This window comes from Onthophagus taurus, chromosome 5, assembly GCF_036711975.1.
Source record: "Onthophagus taurus isolate NC chromosome 5, IU_Otau_3.0, whole genome shotgun sequence".
NCBI lineage: Eukaryota > Metazoa > Arthropoda > Insecta > Coleoptera > Scarabaeidae > Onthophagus > Onthophagus taurus.
The window spans coordinates 1,524,068-1,545,634 of record NC_091970.1 but is presented as its reverse complement, the minus strand read 5'-3'; the positions used below and the strand labels follow the sequence as shown (position 1 = coordinate 1,545,634).

Genomic DNA, 21,567 nt, shown 5'->3' with positions numbered 1-21,567 from the left:
AGATATAAATCTTTAATAATTATTAAATTTTTCATTTTATATGTATTTAATATATTATTAAAACAACTAATTATAACATCAACAATCTAAATTAAAAAAACAATATATTCATAAATGTTAAATTTATTTTGAAATGAAAGCGCCATCTATTATCGATTAAGTACTTAACTTGGTGAATTTTAATAAATAAATGTTTTTATATTATATACAAACTTTAAATCAATTAAATAATCACCTTATTTATGTTTAAATTTAATTTTAAATAAATTGTTTAAATTTCATTTAAATATAAATCATTTTGATAAAAATATTTATTTTTAATATGAAATCTATTCAATAGATGGCGCTAGTAGGAATTTATTTGATTTGACATTTGTAAATATAGATATTAGATTTCTACTTTTATAAACAATTATGTTTTGCAAAAACATGATTAAAAATCTTGTATAACAGCAGTTATCTACACAAAAATACGATCTTGTATCACTTAACAGAAGAATAGTTTCAGTAAATAGTCTTCAGCCAGTAGTATTATAATCTTCAAGCACTTAGTAGTCTTTCCAACAATACTTAGCATTCTGAAACTCTTTCCAAGCAGTTTTTAGTCTTCTACCAGCAGTGTTTAATCTTCTGATAACAATAATTAGGTTATTTACACAAAAATACAATCTTGTGACCTGTCCAACCAAATACATTTGTTGTAGTCAACTTTGAATAAAACGCACTTGTTGAACTGTATAGATAATGAAGACATCCACTTTTCTTTTTACTCTTCTAAGTGAATCTCTCAGTATTTTGTAACAAAAAAGAAATATTCTACATTCGAATTTCAATGATAAAATCTGTGGTTTAAACTTATTCTACCTGTAACTTTAGATATAAATCACCATTTAATTCCTCTTATTAAAGTTAGTATTGTTTACTAACGTTATTTCGAAAGATTCTAAAAATCATTTCAATTTAATTTTTAGGTTGTTTTTTTTTAACCTCAAAATGTCAAAAATAAATTAATTATTTTATGTAATGTTTTTCTGTGGTTGTTTGTTATAGTTTATGTTCTTCATTTTTAAATATTCTTTAGGATAATATATCATAATTTGTGGTATATGCCATAAAAAAATTAATTTCCAATATTTACATATGATTCATTAGTTATCTCGTTTGTCACCAGAGGCAGCACTGTTTGTATCGAAGTTCCGACCCAACTCAATTAATTTAATTTAATTTGTTTATTTATAAATAATTTTAATTATTAGTAATTTTAATTGCATTTATCACTTAATTTTTGAAGAATATTTCAAATTTCTCGTAATTATATGCCTTAATGACATTTGTATTAAATCATTGTCACCAACATAAAGGGACATTCATAAAAAGTAACCAGATATTGATTTAGGGAAGATGTTAAATGTATATATATTTTGTCAAATTTATTAAAAAAAAACCTTGATTAATAATTTTTTAACTAGTGCAATTAGATATATAGTTTAAATCTATTTTAAGTTTACACCGATACGTTTGATCTTGATAAAATGTATAGGACCGTTCAGGATATTTGGTGAGCAACCAGAGTTTATTTACAAATACGTGTGTTATTCGGGGGTTTAAGTGAAAAGTGCACGTGTACAGCACGTTTTAATTAGATCGAATGTTTGTAAATTGACCGATAACGTCGTTATACAAATGTCCCGATAAAAATTCGCCTCGTCAAGATGTTGGCTGAAGAAGAATCAAGCCAAGGGACTGAAAGCGTCGAGGAAAATGACAAAAACGAGCCACTGCCAAGTGAAATTGACGAAAAAACGGACGACCCGGGCGGTTTACTGTCCCTTGATGAAAAACCAAGCGTCACTGATAACTTATTGAACATAAATTCGCCAAAACAGACGCTTTTGGGGAAATTAAAAGCGAAACAGCGGCTACAAGCTTTTTTATCACCCAAACCAACGTTGTCTCCGCATAAAAAAACGAAAGAAATTGAAGAAGTTAAAATTAAAAAACCAAAAAAACGTGAGTTAATTAATTTCTTTTTGTTAATAAGTACTTAGTTGATAAAAATTGATTCTTTAGGAATTGTAAAACAAAAATCATTGATTGAGGAACTCGAACAGATTAAAAAAGATGAACAAAACATGTTTGAAAACTCCGAATCAAAAAAAGAAGATACTAGTTTTAGTGATAGAAGAAAATCCAACGTTGGGCTTCACCATCGATCGTTTTCCACCCACTTAAAAGAGTACAAAGAGAAGAGACAGTCGAGTTTGGAAGAAAAGAAAAAATACGACCACAAAAAGTATCCAAAAAATTGGCACGAAGTTTCCGAACGGAATTTATCCATTGAAGATTGTATAAGAATCAAAAACGGATTGGGATCGAGTCGAAAAAAAGGAATTACAACCGAGTAAGTTACAAAAAAATTATTTAATTAATAAATTAATTCAAAAAAAATTTTAGTTTTCGAATACAACTTCTTTATAATTCGTCTCCGATTGAACTTAACCCTTTGATTATAAAAAGTATTCAAGGATCAGAAAAAACAATCTCACCCCCGTATATAAGGTAATTATTTAATTAATTAATTTATATTAAAAAATGATTTTTCAACAAATTCTAACCTGCAAATGTCAAATGACAGTTCTTAAAATGACAGTTGTTTAGTGATTAATTTATTAGTATTTAGTTTATTTGTGTTATTACAATCTATATATGAGGTAATTATTTAATTAATTAATTTATATTAAAAAATAATTTTTCAAAAATTCTAACCTGCAAATGTCAAATGACAGTTCTTGAAATGACAGTTCTTAAAATGACAGTTGTTTAGTGATTAATTTATTAGTATTTAGTTTATTTGTGTTATTAATGTTATTACAATCTATCCCCCGTATATGGTGATTATTTAATTAATTAATTTATTATAAAAATGATGTTTCAAAAAATTCTAACCTGCAAATATGAAATGACAGTTCTTAAAATGACAGTTGTTTAGTGATTAATTTATTAGTGTTTAGTTTATTTGTGTTATTATAGCATATATGTTAGGTATGTATGCTTTTTATCCTTTAATATAACATTTTAATGAATTAAAATTTGAATCTATACAAATTTTTAATTTAAATTTTTTAGAGAACTAAAATTTGACGTTCAAGAAATAATTATTTGTTGAAAATTGTGCAAATACTCTGCTCAAACGATGCCAGGAGACCTTTCTTCCATTGCAGCTGTCTCTCTTAAAAATTAATTATTCTTGACTCTCAAAAAAAATGTATTCTTGAATGTATGTCTTAGAAACAACTCTCAAAATATCAATTTTTTGTATCAAAAAATTCATTCTTACGTCAATTATTTATGATACTGAAATGAAGATTTATACAAGATTGTTGTTACTTTTTCTAATAACTTAGATACATTATTCTTGACTTAAGAAATCTATTCTCGATACGAAAATGGGATTATTGACGCAACACTAAGATACTGTTTTTCAGGATTATTGATTTCACTTACAATTAGAATTCGTTTTCTTGAGAGTTTTCTTTTCTCAACAAAATGATCTTCTTGTGGATATACAGGAATGTGATAAGCTTGACCCAAGCTATAACCCCAATAAGTTTCATTTCTTAGTTCCTAATCGTTTTGGAGAAAACAATTTTTTCATTAACCTCACTTCCTATAAACGTCAAATCAAATAGGTGATTTTTAAAAGTTTCTGTGAAACGAAACAATGACTCTGGAAGCTTGTAATTTGGTATAAACCAACCTCAAATGGTCCTTTATAAGCTCAAAAAGTTTCATTTCTTGGTTTCTAACCGATTTTGAGAAAACAATTTTTTCATTAACCTCACTTCCTATAAACGTCAAATCAAATAGGTGATTTTTAAAAATTTGTGTAAATCGAAACAATGACCCTGGAAGCTTGTAATTTGGTATAAACCAACCTCAAACGTTCCTTTATAAGCTCAAAAAGTTTCATTTCTTGGTTTCTAACCGTTTTGGATAAAACAATTTTTTCATTAACCTCACTTCCTATAAACGTCAAACCAAATAGGCGATTTTTAAAAGTTTGTGTGAATCGAAACAATGACCCTGGAAGCTTGTAATTTGGTATAAACCAGCCTCAAACGTTCCTTTTTAATCTCAAAAAGTTTCATTTCTTGGTTCCTAATCGTTTAGCAGAAAACAATTTTTTCATTAACCTCACTTCTTATAAACGTCAAATCAAATAGGTGATTTTTAAAAATTTGTGTGAATCGAAACAATGACCCTGGAAGCTTGTAATTTGGTATAAACCAGCCTCAAACGTTCCTTTTTAATCTCAAAAAGTTTCATTTCTTGGTTCCTAACCGTTTTGGAGAAAACAATTTTTTCATTAACCTCACTTCCTATAAACGTCAAACCAAATAGGCGATTTTTAAAAGTTTGTGTGAATCGAAACAATGACCCTGAAAGCTTGTAATTTGGTATAAACCAGCCTCAAACGTTCCTTTTTAATCTCAAAAAGTTTCATTTCTTGGTTCCTAACCGTTTTGGAAAAAATAATTTTTTCATTAACCTCACTTACTATAAACGTCAAATCAAATAGGTGATTTTTAAAAATTTTTGTGAATCGAAACAATGACCCTGGAAGCTTGTAATTTGGTATAAACCAACCTCAAACGTTCCTTTTTAACCTCAAAAAGTTTCATTTCTTGGTTCCTAATCGTTTAGCAGAAAACAATTTTTTCATTAACCTCACTTCTTATAAACGTCAAATCAAATAGGTGATTTTTAAAAATTTGTGTGAAACGAAACAATGACTCTGGAAGCTTGTAATTTGGTATAAACCAACCTCAAACGTTTCTTTATAACCTCAAAAAGTTTCATTTCTTGGTTCCTAACCGTTTTGGAGAAAATAATTTTTTCATTAACCTCACTTTTTATAAACGTCAAATCAAATAGGTGATTTTAAAAGTTTGTGTGAAACGAAACAATGACCCTGGAAGCTTGTAATTTGGTATAAACCAACCTCAAACGTTCCTTTATAAGCTCAAAAAGTTTCATTTCTTGGTTTCTAACCGTTTTGGAGAAAACAATTTTTTCATTAACCTCACTTCCTATAAACGTCAAATCAAATAGGTGATTTTTAAAAATTTGTGTGAAACGAAACAATGACCCTGGAAGCTTGTAATTTGGTATAAACCAACCTCAAACGTTTCTTTATAACCTCAAAAAGTTTCATTTCTTGGTTCCTAACCGTTTTGGAGAAAACAATTTTTTCATTAACCTCACTTCCTATAAACGTCAAACCAAATAGGCGATTTTTAAAAGTTTGTGTGAAACGAGACAATGACCCTGGAAGCTTGTAATTTGGTATAAACCAACCTCAAACGTTCCTTTATAACCTCAAAAAGTTTCATTTCTTGGTTCCTAACCGTTTTTGAGAAAACAATTTTTTCATTAACCTCACTTCTTATAAACGTCAAATCAAATAGGTGATTTTTAAAAGTTTGTGTGAAACGAAACAATGACCCTGGAAGCTTGTAATTTGGTATAAACCAACCTCAAACGTTTCTTTATAACCTCAAAAAGTTTCATTTCTTGGTTCCTAATCGTTTAGCAGAAAACAATTTTTTCTTTAACCTCATTTTCTACAAACGTCAAATCAAATAGGTGGTTTTTAAAAGTTTGTGTGAAACGAAACAATGACCCTGGAAGCTTGTAATTTGGTATAAACTAACCTCAAACGTTTCTTTATAACCTCAAAAAGTTTCATTTCTTGGTTCCTAACCGTTTTTGAGAAAACAATTTTTTCATTAACCTCACTTCCTATAAACGTCAAATCAAATAGGTGATTTTTAAAAATTTGTGTGAAACGAAACAATGACCCTGGAAGCTTGTAATTTGGTATAAACCAACCTTAAACTTTACTTTATAATCTCAAAAAGTTTCATTTCTTAGTTCCTTATCGTTTTGGAGAAAGCAATTTTTTCATTAACCTCTGTTCTTATAAACGTCAAATCAAATAGGTGATTTTTAAAAGTTTGTGTGAATCGAAACAATGACCCTGGAAGCTTGTAATTTGGTGTAAACCAGCCTCAAACGTTCCTTTTTAATCTCAAAAAGTTTCATTTCTTGGTTCCTAACCGTTTTGGAGAAAACAATTTTTTCGTTAACCTCACTTCCTATAAACGTCAAACCAAATAGGTGATTTTTGAAGCTTGTAATTTGGTATAAATAAAATGAAATTTTTTGATGTACAGTGTTTATATTAATAGTAGTCTTCAATGCTTCTTCAAGGGACATAAAATACATAAAATATGAAGAGAAATTCATCTATTGAACTTTTGGACAATTCATAGCTAATGAGAAGACTCAAAAGACTCTTTGTTAACTAAAATCACTGGATTTTGAAAGATATTGTTGAGTATACTTTAATTTAAGATTATTTTGTATTAATTTAAGTAAAACATTAATTTTTGTCTCTCATGTTGGTATCAATGCCTGTCGTAATTATTGTTACAAGATGGCGCTTCGATTTGAAACAAATCTGTCAATCGAAATAATTATAACCTAAAACATTTTGGTTAGGTTTTGAATCTCGAATTGTCTCTTTGCCTTTCGTTTTATTTTATTTTCTTTATTCAGGTAACAAAATTAATAAATTTTTCTGTTTTTTTTTAGATACACAAGAAAATTTCCACCTATTTCTTATTCAGTGAATCCAACGAAGTGTGCACCTTATTTTTTATCATCTCGTGAAATTTACAATTACGTTCCGGAAATACATAAAGATGTTATTGATAAAATAAGAAATCACGCGGAAGAAAGTGTACCGAAAAGTTTAAAAAACGCCCCAAAACAAACTTCGCGAAAATGGTTTCCAAAAACTATTTTGGAACCGTTTCAAAAAGAATGTGAGCTTTTGGAGCCATCCTCGTTGGGGTTAAGTGTAATTCAGGGTTATGTTGATGCTGAAGAAGAAGAGGTACCTAATGTTTCGAATATTGAGGTGGATGAAAAGAAAAAGATGAAAAATAAGAAAGTAAAAGATGATAAGAAGGAGGAGGAGGTTAAAAAGAAGAAGATTAAGAAGAAGAAAAAGGATAAAAAAGTGAGTAAAAAAATAAAAAAGAGTGAAAAAAAGTTAAAACGTAAACAAGAGAAGAAATTGAGAAAGAAAAAGGAAAAAGAAAATGAGGAAGGAAAAATAAATAAAGAAAAAGAAGAAAAAACTAAAGTTAAAGAAAGTATTGAAAAAGATCTCGATAAAATACCCAAAAAAGATAGGTTAAGATCATCTTCTTATTCAAAAGAAAAAGAAATTGTTAAAGAAAAACCCAAGTCAAAGAGTAAACACAAATCTCGATCAAAAAGCAAAGAGAAATCTCGTTCAAAAAGCAAAGAAAACCCAAATCACGAAAATAAAAAAGATAAAGATAAAACTGTTTATCAAGAACCAAACAAAGACGACCAAAAAGAAACTAAAGATAAAGAAATTAAATCAAATGTAACCTCAAAAAAAGTTAAAAACGTTTCAAATGTCGCTTTGCATTACGACGATGTTGATATTTTCCCCGAACACGATGATGGAGGATATAAAAAATCAAAAAAAGATGAAGAAAAAAAGATTAAATCACAAAAAGTTAAAAAATCACCCCCAAAATCCGATACGGGAACCCCAGACACCGACGAATATCATTCTTATTGGGAAAGCGACGAAGACGTCACAAATATAATCTCATTTTCCCCCAAAAAATTAGACATGTCATGGGACAGCGATGATGAACCGATCGAGAGAAGCAAAAGACCACGACGACAACAAGAATATTCCCCAGAACGAACGATTGATCGCCCTGGAAAGATTAAAAAGGGTGGGGAACGGTCTTTGGAGATGCCTCTAAATATTAAACACGTCTCTAGGAAAGTTGAGGGTAATGATGAGCTTTGGAGAGATCGAGAATCGGAACGATTACGACATGAAATGGAAGTTTTGAGCCATGAGAGGAAATTATTGGAGATGGAGAAGAGATTAATCGCTGAGAAATTGAGAGAGGTGAAAAATACGGAGATGGAGATGAATTATGTTGAGTTTAAAGATGAGAAAAATGTTGATAAAGATAAAATTAATGAGAAATTGAAATGTGAGGAGATTAAATTAGAAAGTAATAAAGAAAAGAATAGAAAGAAACGAAAATTATCTTGTAAGGAAGATAAAAAAGATGATTTAAATGAAGATGAATTAAAAATAAATGATAAAACGAATGTTTTAGAGAATGAATATGAAGAATTTTTGAAAGCTGTGACCACTGATATTTCTGTAAAAACAGAAGCTTTCACTAAAGTGATAGAAAACGAGATAAAACCAAAAAAATCGTCGAAATTAAAACGAAAATTAAAAGAAAAAAGAAAACGTAAACAAAAAAAAGAAGGAAAGAAGTGGAAAAAACGTTACAGAAATAGCTCAAGTAGCTCGGATTCATCCTCTTATAGTAGCTCTTCTTCTTCATCAAGTAGCTCATCAAGTTCTAGTTCAAGTTCTTCTAGTGATGACTCAAGAGATAGAAAAAAAAAGCGTCGAAAGAAAAATTTCAAATTAATCAAACCCGTGATTGAAAATTTAGACGATTTGGAGAAAATCCCCAACGAACATTTAAGGGTTAAAATTAAAGAGGAAATAACCGAAACTAATCTAAATCCAAATTCATCCTCCGTTTCATCAATTTCATCGTTTTATTCATCAAATTTAATAATTTCCCCCATCTTATCCAAATTACAACCCCCCGCGATCGTCCCACCACCCGAAATCGTCCCCCCACCATCAAATTTCAAAAATTTCCTTTCCATCAAAATCGAAAAAGACGAAATTTCCACTTCGCATGATTTATCGAACATTAATTTATCATCTAAAGCCGATTCAACGACTTCTTTATCACAAACGAATGATAGTTTCGAAAATGAGAGTATTAAAAATTTAGAATTAACATCAAATTATTCTTTTACAATTTCAAAGAAGCAAAATGCGATCGTTTATGATGCCATCCCAGATGAAAATAGTCAAGATTTTACTGATTTGTTGAAAATTAAGAAAGATAATGATGGGGAGGATGAATTTGGTGAAAGAAATAATTGTAGACGTGATTTATCGCCGGGGTTAAGAAGTTTAAGAAAATCGATTTCCCCCACGATACGAAGAAGTGAGAGGAAAAGTCGAAGATTATCGCCTTTATCTCCGAAACGAAGGAGGAGATCGAATTCGCCGAGATACCGGAAACGGAGTTATTCCCCTAGAATTAATCGAAAACGCTCGGTGAGTCCGCGAAGAAAAAATCATTCACCAAGACACGATCGATACGAACGAAAAAGATCGTATTCGCCGAATTCGCAACGATTTAAACGTTATAAAAGAAGTTATAGCAGATCTCCGATAAATCGAAAAGAACCGATACAAATTACGTTACAAAGAATCGCCGCTGGCGAAGATTACCGAAAATCCCCGATTACTAACTCACCAGTTGATGGGTTCAAACGAAGTTTAGCCGATTCAACGATAAGCGACGAACAATTATTGCAACAAAATCGAAATGAAATCGTTGATTCCCCCATTTATAATTACCATAAAAGAATCGAGCACGGATTAACTTCCCCGAAAAGAATCCCTTTAGACGACCGAATTAACCAAGTCTTAGGCATAGAAAAGGAGCAAATGAAACCCCCGGAACAACCACATTATAATTATTACAACTACGATTACAACAACCACCAATACGGCCAAAATCAAGTTCGCCAAATCGGAAACGTTCTCGAAGTAGTTCCAAGAGACGATTTAGATATCGCTCAAAATAAACCTTCAACCCAAACCACACAAATTCTCCAAATCGGAAATGTACTTCAAGTTGTTCCAACACCGTCTCTTCCTCCAAATTCAAATCCAAATCCAAATCTAAATTTAAATAACCCGATCCAAACCCCCAATTACATCCACAACGCTACTAATAATAATTTAATTGAAATGGTAATTGAAACTCCACAACACCAATCGATTGAATTGGAGAAAATCTCGCCCGAAGATACGTTGAAGAAGAAATTGGCGGAACGAAGGGCGGAAAAACAGAAACGTCACGAAGAAAGGGAAAAGAAACGGAAAGATAAGGAGGTGAGGAAATCGGAGAAGGAAAAAAGGAAGCAGATGAAATTGAAAATGAAGACGGAGACGATGATTAAGCATGCGCTTAAATTGGAAACGGAGGCGTTGGCGATGGGGGGTGATAGTAATGAGGAAAATGAGGAGTTTGTTGGGGCGAATGGGGATGAAATTGTTGGAGGGTTTTGGTCGAAAGGGATTGGGTCGAGTCCGATGTTGAGACCGGCTGGGAAAAGTATTTTAATTAATAAAATAAGGTGAGTTTTTATTAAACTTATTTTAATTACTGTATAATATTAGTATATTAAAAAACAAGTTTCGTAAGACACGAAATGCACGAATTCAAGTTGAAAAACGAAATTGTAATTCGCGTTTTTATACTTTTTTTTTACAAAAATAAATTTTGGCAATGTAGGGAAATAGGTATGTAGCAGTTGGTAACACTTGAAAATAGAAACTTTGAATTGACAATTAGAAACTGTCAAAACACAAATATTTATAAATATTTATTATAAAATTTCCATCTACTGTCATCGACGAAATTAAATTTACAGTTTCCTGTAAATTACGGTACTATAACTAAAAATTATTCTACTAAAAATTTATATAAAATTTACTTTATTTTCTAATATGTAACATTCTAACATGTTAAACTTTTCGTAATCCATCTTAAAAAACAGGATTTTTAGAAAATTTTTGAATACAAACAAATGTTGCTATGTTTAGGTTGAATTAAAAAAATATATATGAGCGCCATCTATCAATAATTTATTAAGTCATTTAATAATAATATTAAATATTAATATAAAAATGTGAAATAATGCAATCTATTCAAACTTTTGTGTAAAACATATATAAATTAAACAGTTTAACAAATATATTTGTTTCAAATATAAGAAATATGTTAAATTATAGAACCGTAATTTACAGGAAACTGTAAATTTAATTTCTTCGACGACACTAAAATAAAAGTTTATTTTTGGTTTTATTCTAAAACAATAAGAAATAGACCTGTCAAACCCTATATTTTTGTAATCGGAAAAAAATAACGAATTTAATAAGCGAATAATCAGTGGTTGTTTCCATTTAAAAAAACGAACATTGTGTTAATATCTCAAAATCTAAAACCGAAAAAATTTTTTTGACTACGTCATCAAATTCTCTGTAAAAAAGTGTCCATATAATGTCTTAGTTATAATACTCCAGCTATAATAATAACCAAGATAATTGCGCTTTCTGGTTTTACGATATTTTCAATTTTAGCCTCTAGCGGAAAAACAAAAGGCGATAGCGTTATGAGGTTTTCGGCATTAGCAGTTTCTCGAAAAACGAGATCATGACATGTAAGCTACTTTTTTTCTAACTCTTATAGTTTCCGAGTTAGCCTATTCGGACATCGAATTTGAACCACCCTGTACACCTCCCAAAATAAGAGAAATTGCTCAGAGTCAATGTCCTCATCATTGTGGACTTTGTATTCGATGCTAAGAACGTGTTTAAACATCCATAGACAAAAATTGTCACATTGACAACTAGAAAAATTAATGACCCAATGTCACCAACTTGAACTGGTTCCATAAAATGTTACTAAAATCTCATTACAGCATCGGATGCTGTGAGGAGTCTCATTACAGCACCCGTTTGAGTACTGTTATAGCTTCCATTACCGTAGCGAATTACAAAAAATAATATACAGGTGTTTATTATAAAAGTGACATCTTCGAGGTTATCTTAATAATAAAATTAAAGGTCGTATACAAAAAATTTATTTATGATTTAATTCTAAACAAATTTTGTTTGAAACATTTTTCAAAATTCCTGCTAGATGATACTCTTTGCTATACTCTGTTTTTAAACCAGGAGGAGTATTTTAAATTTGTCACCAGATTGGTTGAATGCGAGGATGGTTCACACACAGGCAATTTTGAATTTGAAGGTTAGATTATTGACAATTCGACAGTTTCGTGTCATTATTGTATATTTTGTGTTCTTAAACCCTTTTTTATTATATTTTGAAATAAATACACTCATAACTTCAATGTTAATTTGTATGTATAGTGTTGACGATAACAAACGAAAATAAATACAATAATAAGTAAATAAATAAATAATAATTATTAATTTAAATTTACCGCCAAAATATCTAGTGATATTTTCTGGTGATTTTTCCCAGTGTAAATCTGACTTTTGCGTTTACTCCTCCTGGTTTTAAAAACAGAGTATAGTTCTAGTGCAAGTGTTAGTTCTAGTTTTAATTGTTATTCAGCGCTAAGTTGTATATTTTTAAGTTTCGGGTTTAGCCCTGTATCTTCAGACGCTGAATGTTAGGTAACCTTACCTAACATTCATCGTTTGTTTTGTTTACAAACATTAATTATACCATGAAGTATTCTTTGGCAATTAGTAATGGCAATTATAACGTGAAGTTTTCTTTTGTAATGTCAATTATAGCGTGAAGGAATGTTAGGTAAGGTTAGTTTTGTTTACAAACATTAATTATACCATGAAGTTTTCTTTGGCAATTAGTAATGGCAATTATAGCGTGAAGTTTTCTTTTGTAATGTCAATTATAGCGTGAAGGAATGTGAGGTAAGGTTAGTTTTGTTTACAAACATTAATTATACCATGAAGTTTTCTTTGGCAATTAGTAATGGCAATTATAGCGTGAAGTTTTCTTTTGTAATGTCAATTATAGCGTGAAGGAATGTTAGGTAAGGTTAGTTTTGTTTACAAACATTAATTATACCTTGAAGTTTTCTTTGGCAATATCATAAGATAAATATATAATATTAAAATATAATAATAATAAATATATTATATGATAATATATATAATAATATATATATATTATATAATATATACAAGGTGGTTCAGTTTTTAATCGGGAAACTTTACTAGGACGTACTACTTGCCAAAAAACACAGCTGTCAAAGTTGAGCCAAAAATTTACATTTTATCTTTTATTTCGGGTATGAGTAAACCACAGAATATGAAATTTTGTATGTATGTATTACTGGTTCATATCTTATTTTCAACCATACCTTAAACTTCCCTAGCGCCCTCTAAGGGGATGAAATTCACAACGTGTTTGATTTTTTTATAACAACTTCTTAACGCCATGGAATATTAACATAAAAAAATATGGGTTGTAAAGCTTATTCATTATTGGTACTTTTTTGTCTCTTTAGTTTTTTCCTTAAAGATAATAGTTTTAGCGTAAAAAAAGAAAATATGCTACATTGGACTGTAAAGCGCTGCTATTATTAAAAAATTTTTTTTCTTTATAGGTAGCTATGGAAGTTGTGCACTTACTAGGATCTAGTACTAACTAAATAACACCAATTAATTGTGATTTTCATAAGAAAAACCATAAATAAGATTAATGCCTGTCTGAACAAATTACGTTGTTTTAAACAATATTAAAAAATTGATGCTCTTGCTTAATAACCGTCAAAAATTATTAATAACCAGAAATAATTATGAGGATTCACTGTAAATAAAACTTACATGTTCTCAGAGCTAACTTTTAGAATAATTTTAGCTAAACATGGCGGCATATAGCGGTACATGGCACGATATTTTATTTTTTTACACGGAAACTATTAACTATAAGGAAAATACTAAAGAGACAAAAAAGTACCACTAAAGAATAAGCTATACAATCCATATTTTTTTATGTTAATATTCCATAGCGTTAAAAAGTTCTTATAAAAAAATCAAGAGAGTGGTGAATTTCATCCCTTTAGAGGGCGCTAATGAAGTTTAAAGTATGCTTGAAAATAAGGTCTTAACCAGTAGTGAATACGTACAAAGTTTCAAATTCAACGGTTTACGTACAGCCGAAATACAAAACAAAATGTAAATTTTTGGCTCAACTTTGATCGCTCATAGCTCTAAAACAAAAGAGTTGCGACCCTATGTTTATATAAAATACTTGTGTTATTTTGGCAAGTACTACATCCTAGTAAAGTTTCCCGAATAAAAACTGAACCACCCTGTATATATTATTATATATATTATTATTATGATAATATAATAGACAGGGTGCCCATTATGTATGGAACATACATAATTTAATGAGATTTTTTTTCTCTTTACGATGACGTAAAATTTTTGAAACAAATGTAATAATTGTTTATTAAGAAAATTTAACTAATAACATTAATCTAGATATCCGAGTCGTCAAGTACCTCGAATTATTGGAGATGTACACTAATTTTTCGTTTATTTGTTTTATTTTGTATGTAAATTTAATTTACAGTAATAATTCGAGGTACTTGACGATCTCGGATATCTAGATTAATGTTATTGATTAATTTTTATTAATAAACAATTTTTCTCAAAAATTTTCTGATGTAAGGATACAAAAATTTTACGCCATCGTAAAGAGAAAAATAATCTCTATCAAATGAGCCTAAAGAAAGAATACATTGCTATTTAAAAAAATTTAAGTATTATTCTTTACTCATTTGTTTTCTGAATTAAAAACAATTGACTGCAGTCTTATTATGGCAAATAAAATATTAAACAAGTTTTGTATAAAATGTTTTTCTATAAAGTTGATACCTACAAAGATATATACTATATTCCATACATAATGGGCACCCTGTATTATAATATTATATATTATATTATCATTATTTTTAATATTTCCACTAGATGGCGCTGTATACTCATATAGAATTGATATTTTTTGAGGTTATCTTAATAATTAAAGGTCGTATCAAAAAGTTTTCCAAATAAAATTTGTTTAAAATCAAATTAGAAATATTTTTTGTTTGAAAAATGTTTCAAAATTCTTGTTGGGCGGCGCTGTTTACTAGTATGAGACGTTTTTTATTTCCCTCTGCATAGTATGGCACTTATTATTAACAGCTTCAAGTTCTATGGTGGTACGCTGATGGTGGGCACCATGTTGCGCAGTGTCTAGGACGTTCAATCATTTAGTTAGTTGTGATTTTTTATATAAACTAGAACTTTAAATATAGATCAATTTATAAAATTTTGGGTAAAAATGGTTTCTAGTCAATCATTACCAACTTCTAGTTTTCTGCCAAAAGTCTTCTATAAAAAGATTTAGATTTCTATTATAGCCATATTTCTGACAATCAATGATTGTCTCTTCTGACAATAATACCTAATGTTCTTTTTACAGTTTCCAGTCTTTTGCAAGCAACAGATACTTTTCCGGAGGCAGTATGTAGTCTTCTGCAAGTATCTGCTCTTTCATTAACATCTTCAAAAAATATATTTTGTCATTTTTTGTATGAATTAGGAACCTGGTCTTAGTCTTCGTCACTTACTCTTTTGCTAGCTATATCTGGTCTTTTGCAAGCAAAATTTGGTCGTCAGCAATCAGTATCTAGTCTTCTACAAGCAGTATCTGGTCTTCTAGTACCTAGCCTTCTACTAGCAGTATCTCGTCTTTGGCAGTATTTAATTCTGTGTCAGAAACAGCTTGTCTTCTTGCAGCTGTATATATATATATATAGTTTTCTCCAAACCTTTTCTGATCTTCTGTAACAAAAAATAATAATATATAATATAACTGTTTAATTAACAATGGAAAGGTTGGGCTAGATAGAATCATTTTCTATTCTATTTCTAATGTTGTATGCTGGTTCTAAGCGCGAGTTTACTGCTCTTTGCAGCCCAATGTATTCATTCCATCTTATTTTCTTAGCGTGTATTCAAGACCAAGTTCAGGTTGCTGTTCTGAACTTTGAAATGCTTACTTTTTGTGTTTTCGCTATTTCAAATTTAATCAGATTGATTAATCGCTTCTTGTTGAATGTACAACATTAATGTTGAACGCCTTTAAATGTTTATAATAATGAATAATTGTTAAGAAAACTGTTTTTATATTGACATTTAGAACTGTCAAACTAATGTCATTTTGGTTGCCTATATTACGAATTATTTTTTTTTAATTAATTTATTTTACACTAAATCATTTATTATTGAATCAGGTTGCGATCGCTTCTTATTGAATGTTTATAATTATGATGAAAACTGTTTTTGTACTTACATTTAAAATTGTCAACCAATATCGTTTTGGTTGCTTATATTACGAATTATTTTTTTTTAATTAATTTATTTTACATTAAATCATTTATTATTGAATTAGGTTGCGATCACTTCTTATTGAATGTACAACATTAATGTTGAACGTCTTTGAATGTTTATAATTATGAAGAAAACTGTTTTTGTACTTACATTTAAAACTGTCAACCAATGTCATTTTGGTTGCCTATATTACGAATTATTTTTTTAAATTAACTTATTTTACAGTAAATCATTTATTATTGAATTAGGTTGCGATCGCTTCTTATTGAATGTACAACATTAATGTTGAACGTCTTTGAATGTTTATAATTATGAAGAAAACTGTTTTTGTACTTACATTTAAAATTGTCAACCAATGTCATTTTGGTTGCCTATATTACGAATTATTTTTTTTAAATTAATTTATTTTACAGATTATTGAATCAGGTTGCGATCGCTTCTTATTGGATGTACAACATTAATGTTGAACGTCTTTGAATGTTTATAATTATGATGAAAACTGTTTTTGTACTTACATTTAAAATTGTCAAGCAATGTCGTTTTGGTTGCCTATATTACGAATTATTTTTTTTAATTAATTTATTTTACACTAAATCATTTATTATTGAATCAGGTTGCGATCGCTTCTTATTGAATGTACAACATCAATGTTGAACGTCTTTGAATGTTTATAATTATGAAGAAAATTGTTTTTGCACTTAATTTAAAACTGTCAACCAATGTCATTTTGGTTGCCTATATTGCGAATTATTTTTTAAAATTTATTTATTTTACAGTAAATCATCTATTAACATCGAACATTTTGTTGATCGAAAGAAAATGGTAATATTCGCTGATGGAATAGTTCCTGGTGAAGGAACATCAACATCGGGTGGTGAAGAACTTTCATCACCACCGCCTTTACAGGCAGTTGTACCGACCGAGAAACGCGTTAAAAAGATCAAAAAGAAGAAATCAAAAGCTTCCAAGAAGAAAAAAATCAAGGTAAGTCAAAAATACAAAATTTTACAAGATAATAATTTATTTTATGTTCAAAAAAAAACTTCTTTCTACAATTGCTTAACTTCAATATCATTTATAAGAGATTTGGCTAATAAAGCGGGTGTAGGTTCCAATTTTAAAAAATCAGCGACAAGATTCCATGGTGGTTTTCCACCACCATGAGCTAAACACTCCCTTCGATATCGCTCGCCTTGTTCGCGGCTAAACGGGTCATTTTTGAAATAACTCTGCCAAATCCATGATGCCAACGCTCTCGAAACTAAATAAGAGTAATATTTAGCACCATATCCTACTAAGTGACTAAATCGTAATTGCCACGCGGTGTTTTTTACGTAAGGTAGCCCGTAATATTCATTTTGAACCTCTTCGAGTATTTGGGTCGTTGAGGAATTAAAAGGTTTGTCGTGATACCTTTGATCTAGGGCGGAATAAAAAATTTGCAATTGCATTTCGGAGGCGTTAAAAATATGCTTTGATTCGCAAAGTTTCTCCAGCATGGGTTCTGGAATCGGTTGCTTCGTTTGATAGTGTTTAGCGAATGTTTTGATGACTCTTGGATCGGCGGCGAAATATTCCATTAAAACCGATGGGACTTCAGCTAAATCGGTGCTACATCTTGTCCCTGTAGTGTGTTGATACTTGGTACGCCCCAACATCGAATGCATCGCGTGTCCCATTTCGTGAAATAAATTATCAACCATCCCTGGAGTTAACAAACACGGATTTCCCCATTTCGGGGTGGGCAAATTTAACATTAACACAACGATGGGTAATTGATAAGTTCCGTCTGATAAAGTTTTTCCACCGCGAATCGTGAAGTGGCAATCTTGATTTGGTTTTCCTGATCGCTCGTAAAAATCGCAATAAATGTAGCCTAAAAGGCCTTCATCTTCGTGAATCACCCCCAATTTATAAACGTCTTCAATCCAAGTTTCGCCAGGATTTATTTTAACCTCCTCCAATGTGATTCCGTAAAGCGAAGTAAATAAATGATTTAATCCATCCATGCAAGCCCCCAATGAAAAATACGGGGAATATTCGATTGTGTTTAATTTAAAGTGTTCTTTTTTGACTTTTTGGGTGTAATATGGGATATCCCATGGTGCTAATGGGCCTGAGTTGGGATATTCGGATTTTTTTAATTTTGAGATGTACTCGAAATCTTTTCCGGCTTTTTCGCGGATATTTTCCGAGAGGTTGTTTAAAAATTCCATCACCAATTGGGGCGAATCGATCATCCCGCCGTTTAACGCTTTATTAGCGTACGTTTCGAATCCGCAAATATCGGCCAATTCAAATCGCGACATAAAAAGTTCTTTAAGAATCGTTTCTTGATGCATTTCGGGTTGTAAAAAAATTCGATACGCGAATTCTCTTATAACGGGATTTGCGGAATCTCCATGTAACCCAGAAACGATTACGTAATCCCCTTCGTTTGTAAAAACGCTTCGAATAAACTTTGGGGTAAGATTTTTTTTGATGTATCGCGGTTGTCCGGTTCCAGCGACGAATTGTTGCCCCAATTGGAGGATAATATCGTTTAATTTAACCGCTTTGTGTCGTGAGTTATCGTCGAGGTGGATTCCTGATTGTTCGAAATCGAATAAGAATAAATCGGCGACGTGTTGGTCGATTGGATCGGTTTTGATGATATCTCCGTTTAAAGAAACCCCGCGTAAAGCGTTGTATAAATTACGATTTGTGTTTAATTTTTCAACAACGCCACTTACCGCGCAACAAGCGGATTCCGCCGCTATAGAATAAGCCCCATCTGGATGTGCCAATCGAATAAATTCAGCCAAATCGGCCACTTTACATAACGTGTTTGATAATTCATCGAAAATTTCGACGATTTTCCGATTTCGGGAGCTCCCAACTGCTTCGCACATTAACTCGTCGGTTCGCCGAGCGCATTGATCTTGTAGTTCGTAAAATCCGTTGCTTGTACTTAATTCGGGGATGTTAAAAAGACCCCCTGTTTTTGCACCTTTCGTGTTTTGAACTGGGCGAGTGTTGAATGTTGTTGTAAGCGGAGACCATGTTTTTAAGAACCTTCTATTATATGGAACGTGGGTTCTTCGTATCAAAGAAAGGAGTTCTTTCATTTTTTAATGTTTGTCAAATCCGGATTGATTAAAAAAAGTTTAAACATTTCTACCTTGTCATTGTCAAATAACAACTTTTTTTTAATTTTATTTTGAGGTTAGGTTGTGACTTATTTGACGTTTATTAATCGGTATCGGTAAAGCAGATTTCTTTAGTTATTAAAATGTAGGGAACTTCTTTTTCGTTAGTTTTTCATGGATTTATTTATTAAAATTTTTTGTTAAGTTAAAATAGATTTCAATTCAGCAACTTTCCGTTTGCATTGATCTTGTAGTTCGTAAAATCCATTGCTTGTACTTAATTCGGGGATGTTAAAAAGATCCCTGTCTTTGCACCTTTCATGGTTTGAGCTGGGCGAGTGTTGAATGTTGTTGTAAGCGGAGACCATTCTTCGTATCAAAGAAAGGAGTTCTTTCATTTTTTAATGTTTGTCAAATCCGGATTGATTAAAAAAAGTTTAAACATTTCTTACCTTGTCATTGTCAAATAACTTTTTTTAAATTTTATTTTGAGGTTAAGTTTTGACTTATTTGACGTTTATTAATCGGTATCGGTAAAGCAGTTTTCTTTAGTTATTAAAATATAGGGATCTTCTTTTTCGTAAGTTTGTCACCAACGATTTATTTATTAAAAACTTTTTTTTAATAAACGACAATAATAAATGACGATTAGGAGTTGAAGAAAGTAAAGACGATTTCCAGTTTTGGAGAGTAACGAAAACTAACCTTGAAATTTCATACATTGTTATTTCAGGATTTGAGGTAAATCTTTTAACATTCGACACCGGTTATTTTTTTGTGTTTTATGTATAGTTTGCATAGTTTGAGTTTTTCATGGTTTGTTATAGATATGATTGTGATTAAGAGTAATAAAGTTGTGGACTGAAGATGGGAGGTGATCCCGAAACAATTTGATTTGACGTTTATTCGTTTATAAATCAATATCGGTAAAGCAGATTTCGTTACTTATTAAAATATAGGGATCTTCTTTTTCTTTAGTTTGTCATTAATGATTTATTTAATTAAAAATCGGGGCGCATTGATCTTGTACTTCGTAAAATCCATTGCTTGTACTCAATTCGGGGATGTTAAAAAGTATTTTGAGCCGGGCGAGTATTGAATGTTGTTGTAAAAGAAGTTTAAACATTTTAGATTTTGACGTTTATAAATCAATACTGATAAAGCAGATTTCTTTAGTTATTAAAATCTAGGAAACTTCTTTATCTTTAGTTTGTCACCAACGATTTATTTAAAAAATTTTTTTTTAGGTTAAAGTACCAAAAAAATCGTCTGAACCATGCGAGGATGACACTGAATTGTATAATTTACCACCTCCGTCACCACCACCAGGATCTCCGCCCCCTCACATATTCCCGGCGCGTATAAAAACGCATACAATAAACAATATCCATCCGAGTTATGGGGCCCCCGTTCCGTTTATGCCGGTAAATTACCCACAACAACAGCAATACAGGACGAGTTTGCCCGATATCAGCGTGCCTCCGCCCCCTACTTTGGCGATGGCCGGTCTTTTACCCACCGGACCTCCGCCCCAACGATCGTAAATCAATGGAAACTAGAAAATGGGAGAATTCTGCGAGATTATGGAGAATTAGATGTGTAGAATTTGAGTGGTTTTTCCTTTATAAGTGTACATAAGTTACATAATAATTTAATCATATGATACACATTATATGTTACATATAAATAATTTAATCAATTATCATAGAGTTTATGATTTTTTTCTTTATATGTTTTTGATTTATGTAATAAAATTGGAAACACTTTTCTGGAAATAACGACTTTTTATATTATAATAATTAATTTTCTGTTTATAGATGTTGGATTTTAATTGAAAATTAGATATAAAAAAAATCTTAACCTAATTTTTAGGAACCAATAGGATGAGGGATAAAACGAATTATTTTTCTAATTAATCCTGATTAATGGTGAGTTTTATAACTTTATTATAATAATTTCAAAATTAATTAAGGTGGTGATATTTCTCGATTTTTTTTATTAGTTTTAGTTAATTAATAGGATATCGAAAGTCCTCCAGGTGAGCCTAGAACCATTTGCGTTTGGTGTAAGGAAGAGAAAAGTGTTTGAAACAAAATGGATTCAAATTGTTATTACAGGGAACTGTAAAATATGTTGATAAAATAAAAATCTGTACAAATGCTAATTTATATAAATAAATAAAATTGTTGCAAAAACGATTAATTTTGTTTAATTAGTAATAATCGTGTTGCTAATTATACAATTCCTTTATATTGA

General features: G+C 30.5%; 2 protein-coding genes across 4 annotated transcripts; one reads left to right on the top strand and one right to left on the bottom strand.

Annotated features, from left to right (window-relative positions):
* The first annotated feature begins 1,359 nt into the window (after positions 1–1,359).
* On the top strand, positions 1,360–21,509 carry LOC111418008 (ankyrin repeat domain-containing protein 12-like). Of its 3 annotated transcripts, none has more exons than XR_011640334.1 (7): positions 1,360–2,010; positions 2,071–2,401; positions 2,455–2,559; positions 6,658–10,374; positions 16,960–17,167; positions 20,559–21,239; positions 21,320–21,509. XR_011640334.1 is itself a non-coding variant. In XM_023050445.2 (6 exons), the coding sequence occupies exons 1-6, from the start codon at positions 1,713–1,715 to the stop codon at positions 20,853–20,855; spliced, it is 4,956 nt and encodes a 1,651-aa protein (XP_022906213.2). In that variant the 5' UTR covers positions 1,360–1,712; the 3' UTR covers positions 20,856–21,509. The 3 variants fall into 3 exon arrangements, 1 of the variants encoding a protein (XP_022906213.2); XR_011640333.1 differs by having other exon boundaries at positions 21,314–21,509; XM_023050445.2 differs by having other exon boundaries at positions 20,559–21,509.
* On the bottom strand, positions 17,187–19,832 carry LOC111418009 (mitochondrial intermediate peptidase). The gene has a single exon (XM_071195820.1). It carries the CDS (start codon positions 19,288–19,290, stop codon positions 17,233–17,235), a length of 2,058 nt encoding a protein of 685 aa, XP_071051921.1. The 5' UTR covers positions 19,291–19,832; the 3' UTR covers positions 17,187–17,232.
* Positions 21,510–21,567: the final 58 nt, after the last annotated feature.

Excerpts from the sequence above, each read along its gene's own strand:
- LOC111418008 (XM_023050445.2), top strand. The coding sequence starts at position 1,713 with ATGTTGGCTGAAGAAGAATCAAGCCAAGGGACTGAAAGCGTCGAGGAA. Across the intron at positions 2,402-2,454 it reads AAAAAAGGAATTACAACCGA|TTTTCGAATACAACTTCTTT; the intron begins GTAAGTTACAAA and ends AAAAAATTTTAG. Across the intron at positions 17,168-20,558 it reads CCAAGAAGAAAAAAATCAAG|GTTAAAGTACCAAAAAAATC; the intron begins GTAAGTCAAAAA and ends ATTTTTTTTTAG.
- LOC111418009 (XM_071195820.1), bottom strand. The coding sequence starts at position 19,290 with ATGAAAGAACTCCTTTCTTTGATACGAAGAACCCACGTTCCATATAAT.